Source organism: Eucalyptus grandis, chromosome 11, assembly GCF_016545825.1.
Source record: "Eucalyptus grandis isolate ANBG69807.140 chromosome 11, ASM1654582v1, whole genome shotgun sequence".
NCBI lineage: Eukaryota > Viridiplantae > Streptophyta > Magnoliopsida > Myrtales > Myrtaceae > Eucalyptus > Eucalyptus grandis.
The window spans coordinates 23,782,173-23,788,878 of record NC_052622.1 but is presented as its reverse complement, the minus strand read 5'-3'; the positions used below and the strand labels follow the sequence as shown (position 1 = coordinate 23,788,878).

Sequence of the window (6,706 nt, the reverse complement as noted above, 5' to 3'; positions counted from 1 at the left end):
GTTTTCTTTTATCTTCTGTCCTGGGCTTTGCTTCTACATTTTAAAGCCTCTCCCCTGCACTTTAGCCGGAACGTGCCAAACAACCGAGACCTACCCGAATCGCTTGGAACCGGATGGGACTATATAAATATATTTTTATAAATAAATACATAAATAAAATTTTCTGATAAAAAAAATTAAGAAAAATGAAAATATCAAAGATCTCAAATTTTAATTTGCTCAACACTCATTAAATAAGTACTTGTTTATCTTGTCTCACTTTTAAATTTATTTATTTATCATATATAGCATTTTTATCCTTGTATAAATTTAAAAAAAAACTAAAACAATTATATCTGAATAAAAAATTGACCCCGTGTGTGCATATTTATAGCATTATTTCAACCTTAATTCCCAAGCTCAATGTCCATCAACTCTTAGTGTTAATTCTTAACTTTCAATATGAGTCCAAACCACCTCTTTTTCGGACTAATCTTGCAATTAAAAAGATGAAAGTTTTTCTGATTGTAGGAGTTTTACTTTGACTTGTCGACAAAAAAAAAAAATGAAAACAAAATTGCAAATCTCAAGTTTGAATGGGTCTTAGTTCCATCTTTTACTCACTCACAAACTTGATTCTCCGATTCAATGGCCATCAACTTATGACATGATCTAGAATATAATTTTTTTTACTAATCTTGGATGGAATTTTTGGAAAACATTGCACAAATGGTTCCATAATTTCAATTTTTTTTTGGAAATTCATAAAATTAACTAACGGTTCCCAATGAGCGAATTTTTCGGCTCACTTCAATCATGGTCACCCCTAACTTCAGCTTTTTTTTAGGCTATGTTGTTTTGCGCTCAACATGATAATAGACAAAAATGCTTCTATCCCTATCAATTCGAGGGATGGAAGAGTTGAGACCTTTGGTGCCTCCTCTACTTAGACATGATTAGTGATCGGGCCATGTATCGAACCTAAATGTCCTTATTTAGACCCAACCTTGATACAAGAAAATACCATGTCTTCTTAATAAGATGAACCGAGTCTAGGCGGACCTAGTCGGGTCTAAATGAATGGAGCCGGGTTCAAGAGAGGACACGATTGCCCAGGCCCGCCCAAATGCGCTTTGGGCCTTGGGCCCTAACCTCAGTCAAGGATTGAAGCCCTGTAATCTCAAATCAATTTGCTTTTCTCTATCCTGACTTACCATTAAATTCCTGTAAATAGTCTGTTTCCTTCTCCCTTTTTGGTTCTTCAACTTGTCCTTCCTTCTTTTCCCCCTCCTTTCCTCATTTTGTTTGTTTGTTTGTTTAAAGAGTAGTTCTACCTCCTACTTACCACATCTTGTAAACTTTGGGACCTGCACACTAAACTTTTTTGGCAAAATTTCTAAAACATTTTCCAATATATAAAGATTGACATAATACCAATTGACTTATGAAAAAGGTTCACAGAGAATAGCCAAAACCAACAGTTTTGGCTGTTTTACATTGTTTTTACTGATTTGTGGTCAGTTTCATCGATGTCGACAGAGAACACGAAGAAATAATCTTATTTCAAGAGAAATTTGCAGTATCTCAAAGCAAATCATGATGACTAACAATTAAAATAGGCTTACAATAAAACTGGTAAAGTGCCAAGATGAATAAAGCAAGGCAAGCATATATTCTGCTACCTTTCTACTGCATAAACACCTATTGACAGAGCGAAACACTATTGACCTTTTAGTCTCTTCAGGCCAAGCCAATATCATCCTACTTAATATAGTCTATAATCCTGATCTGAGTAATATGGCATATGCTTCTCTACAGTGGCAACTCAAACTTCCGGTTTGAGCTACATTTGATCCGGAGACAAAGACAAACCCAGGAAAAGGGATTTAGCCTATGCTGCTCGACACAATGTTCACAGAGGACAGTTCATTCCAACAGCACACAATTTTGGGGCTCGTGTTCATTCAGCATGCCTTTTTTTTTCCCCTCAGGTGCCTCTCTAGCTACTACCTTCCTGACATAAGACTGATGGAAGAATGGGCTTCACAGAGGGAACCGATGTCCCAATCATCTCCAGTAGAAGAAAGTGTCGTCAACGCCACCACTACCGACCTCATGGTCGGTCGAAGTCGAGGATTTTCTTGGGTGCATGCCTTAGCAATGGTGGCCATCTGCAATGCAAACACTTGAGAAAGCTTTTTGAGTATGTGGACAATCATTCTATTGAGATAGTTGAGTCCTCCAATTAAGCCTATGTCAAATTCCATGGAATACCTTTCTCCATTCCATACAATCAGCTAAATAACTGTTTAGGAACTAGCTAACAGCTCATTTCCTAACAACTTAAATTTTCGGACAAAAATGGTTTGTCTAACACTACTGAAGTACCTTATAAACTAAGTCCGGTGGGTAATCATCATCCAGCCTGGGGTCGACAAGTTTAAAGAGGCTATCTTTCGGATTAGGCTGGTTTAGAACATCCCCAAACTGCAAGACATTAGTCGTGTTCAGTGCAAGAAAAGCTGTTGGAATGGTTAGGACATTACCCCAGCTAGAATAGAAGAGAGAAATGAGGGCGTGAAGAAAAGAGGACCAACCAAAGCAACAAGTCCTTTTGCTTCTCTCGTAGTTCCATCCATCTTTACAACAGCTTGTTTAGCAGATATGAGTTCATAGAGCACAACCCCGAAAGCATATACATCTACTTTGGGGGAGACGTCACCATATTTAGCATACCTGCACAAAAGCATTGCCGGTGAAACCCACTTCAACCTCAGAATCACAGAAATTTCAGTTAGCAACAGTGTTTGCGAATCTGGCATTGTGAATGTTTCTGATGAATATGAATAACTTGAAAGTATGTCTTACTCTGGCGACATATATCCAAAGGTACCCACAAGACGACTGTATGAAGAAGCACTTCCGTACTCAGTCAGTCTCGATAAACCGAAATCCGCAACCTGTAAACATAGATATGCTTCAATGATAGAGAGAATTTCAAGTTACAAATCCACTTGGAGCAGAGCATTATCAATACCTTCCCCCGAAAGTCCCTGTCTATCAGAATGTTCGCCGATTTGATGTCTCTATGTATGTAGACCGGGACAGTGTTCTCGTGGATATACTCGAGTCCTCTTGCAGAATCCAGGGCAATGTTCATTCTAGCGGACCACGGCAATGGCTTCTTCTCTATTGAAGGGAACGTGGTTATAAGAAGAAAATGAAAAGTACAAGATGTGCGATCCAAATGAGTCTGGAGGATCGTCTTACCAGAGACACGCAAATGTTGACATAAGCTCCCATTTTCGAGGAACTCGTAGACCAAGAACAAGGAACCTTCAATGCAGTACCCTATTAAGCGTACCTGTGAAATGTTTTGAGTGCGTATGATTGGAAATCGCTAAACATTCTTGTTCGTGGAACATCATCATTCAAAATCAACCAGACCAGGAGCTTTTTCTGTATTTTCCTTATCACGGGCTCAAGTAATTATACTACTATCCACTGACTACGACAATTGAACTCTTGAAGCAAATATCTTAATGTTCATATGGTGATGTCAAGTTCGTGTTGGATATTATATTTGAATGTCCACACATCCAGTAGCTAGAACAGAACATACCAATGAGAGTGAAGTCTTTCTACCAGATAATCAGTACATGAGTTTCAAAGATTAATCCCATTTATTGACCTTAGATCCGCTTCAAATGGAACAGTAATTGACTAAGTTGCTATTTTTATCGTTGAATTACTCAAGGAGAAAGTGAGTGCAAAAAACCCCCCATTTGGCAGGGAGACCAATTTCAAGGCGCCATGTTCATGAAATGATCAATCGAAGGAAAACCTCCTACCAGGTTCAAGTGATGAACACGGGTCAGAACCTTCAATTCCGTGAGGAATTCCTTTGATGCATGCTTATCCATCTTCTTGATAGCAGTTTTCTGCATTTCAGCTTCACAAAATCAGCCTTTTCTCTTGAAAAAGAAAGGCAGGCAATGAGTGTCACATTCAAAATCCCTCTAGAAGAACTAAAAAATAAGTGATGGTAAAGTATCATAGGTTATTCACGAAAATCATGATGTATAACTTGTCAAAGAAGATTGGAACTTCAGCAGATGCGACCAGAAGCGTAACTAAAACCAGGAAGAGAGGAAGGAGCGTAACCTATCCAGCACTTCAGTAGAGTTAGAAGCACAAGTTTCACTTAATGTTCTATCCATGTTTACTCGCATGTCTAACATCAGTGCTATCATCATCAGCTATCATTAAACATCAGTCTCATGACTCTTGCCACTCTCAACTTGCCTGTTCTTTAATTTCCAGTCTGCTATTTTTGCTGAATTGTAATTTTATGCTTTTCAAAAGGCTTTTCAAAGTTTTTGCTGCTTGTGATAATGATTAGGGAGCGAGCTACGAACCTCGCCTCTCAGTTCGGCATAGTAGACAGATCCAGAGCCACCTCTCCCTATAACATTAGTTGCGCTAAAGCCATTTGTAGCCTGGGCTAGCTCCTCATAATAGAACTCTACAGATTGGTATACTGTGATACCTGAGAGCTTACGCGAAGCACCAGCATCAAGCTCCGATTCCGAGGTTTTTTCTTCTGAACCTGAATGCCCATGTCGTGCATAGTCAATGATCACACAAAGTTCAACGCTCACAAATGAGAAACCAAGACAAAGATGATCCATTTAGTAAAGCATCGTTTGCTGTTTCGAGTGACGACAAATTGGAGCCAGAATTAGTACCTTGTCCGTGTTTGAAATCGCTCTCATCAGATGCTTTCGAAAGAACCAATGCCTCCATCACCTTCTCCATTCGATAGAAACCAGTGAAGAGACAAAAAGTGGCCAACGCAATTGCCACTACCCCTGCAATTGATATACTGGCGATGGCTTTGCTGGAGATTCCTGATCAAAATTGGACCCATTGTTACTTGCAGGATAAATTAAGGCCTGTCTCGACATTGGACCTCAAGCAATTAGAGATGAAGGAACAATAAGGGAAGCAATGCTCATAAATGATCCAACAACCTCGTCTGCAAAACAGAGAACAGGAGCTTCAGATTATCCATGAGAAACTAAGGAAACATCGCAATGAAGCTCTAAATTCACTCTCTCACACTCTGCGACACTATGACTCACCTTAACTTCAACGGCAGATAGTTCCCACTTGGATCTGCACCATTCATGCGAAGCAATGTCAGGAACAACTTAATGAGTAACTGAGGATGACAAAACCAAAGCCTTAATGAAGAGGAGAATCCTATTATCTCTAAACTTTTTCTTGCTTCGAGTTCTATAGGCATCAGCAATCAAACATTCTTCACTTCCTGACATCATTTTCATTTTGGTGAATCATATACTGGGCATAGGCTACATGTCACAAATGTTAAAAGTCTTCCAAAGAAAAAGCAATGACCATTTATAGGACTAATTGTTGGGAGCCATGTTCAAGGGTTCAGCTGAGCTTTTCCAATGTCAAACCCAAAAGGCCCCAGGCTTCTCTCAGTCAGCTTATATAATATATATGTTGATGGCCATGTGTTTCGTTCAACATTTAAGGAAGAGGAAATGTTGCAGACCAAAGGGCATGTCACCATTAGAATGCTTATCAGGAATTCATGAGACTTAAACCGTGTTGCTTTTCTCGGGCGCTTCCCTTGCATGCACACTCAGTTATTACCTACATTGTTCGATCGCTTGGACATCACGCGAGACACACGACCAAACAGCCAGGATGAATTAGGCACACACATGCCTGGTCTACCAGACGCTCTCCAATCTATTAGATGTTACCTAGTTTCCATCCATCGAACAATATCACTTCTACAGCGACTGTCACAAGTGTTTTTATGGGAAATGATATCCGATAATTGTCTTGATTGAATTACATTTTACCGTGTATCCATGAATAATACGAATACTTTCATAATTGAAAAGATCAGATAAAGGTACGACCTTTAGCTGGCACAAACACCAGCCCCGTCCCTCCACTGAAGTTCGAACCCGGGTTGTAAGCTCCAGCAACCGGGCGGGCAGGCCCGACTCCGCCGCCAACCCCGACAAGTTGTCCCCCGGCTGGAGCGGGTACGTCGTGAACGCCCCGTAGCTCCTGGACACGCGACGGTTCCCGCACGTGCAGTTCACCGTCACGTTGATCGTCGCACCGTCCGGTATCCGGTTGGGGTCATACTCGTTGACCTGGACCATCCACTCCAGGGTCGTCAGATTGGAGTACCTGAACCTCGCGACCTCCTCGTACGTGTCGTCCGACTGGAACACGTACGTGAAGGTGTGGCCGAGGAAGTCGCCGTTCAGGCAGCCGCAGGCGAAGGGCACGTTGACCCGCGTCCCGACGTCGACGACGTCCCCGCCGGAGACGCCGGGGTTGTAGCGCTGCACCTCGGGGACTGGCCTGTTGAAGAGGGTGCTAATGTAAGTGAGGTTCGACGCCTCCCACACGTAGTACGAGGCGACGGCCAGCTCGCAGCCATGTCTGCACCTGGCCTCAGCTCCGAAACAGACGATCGAGACGAGCTGGAAGGCTAGTATCGCGAACCGGGTCGCCGTAGTTTCGACCAGTGATCGTGCTTCGATCATCTTCGCGGAAAGAGGGAAGCTTTGAGCTCAGGGGGCGGCAGCATTCGAGTTGGGGTGAGTCGACTGATTTGAGATCAGTTGACCCGTGAGGATTGGAGATCCTAGGAGTCGGCAGATTTAGAGTG

The 6,706-nt window shown here is 41.9% G+C and overlaps 1 protein-coding gene across 1 annotated transcript; it reads right to left on the bottom strand.

Annotated features, from left to right (window-relative positions):
• Positions 1-1,566: 1,566 nt before the first annotated feature.
• On the bottom strand, positions 1,567-6,706 carry LOC104445682 (chitin elicitor receptor kinase 1). Its single transcript, XM_039304571.1, is given in 12 exon segments — positions 1,567-2,150; positions 2,368-2,466; positions 2,577-2,715; positions 2,848-2,939; positions 3,017-3,168; positions 3,250-3,343; positions 3,831-3,920; positions 4,398-4,603; positions 4,734-4,879; positions 5,124-5,157; positions 5,940-5,999; positions 6,002-6,706. Coding segments are annotated over 12 exon segments (1,857 nt in total). The 5' UTR covers positions 6,582-6,706; the 3' UTR covers positions 1,567-1,985.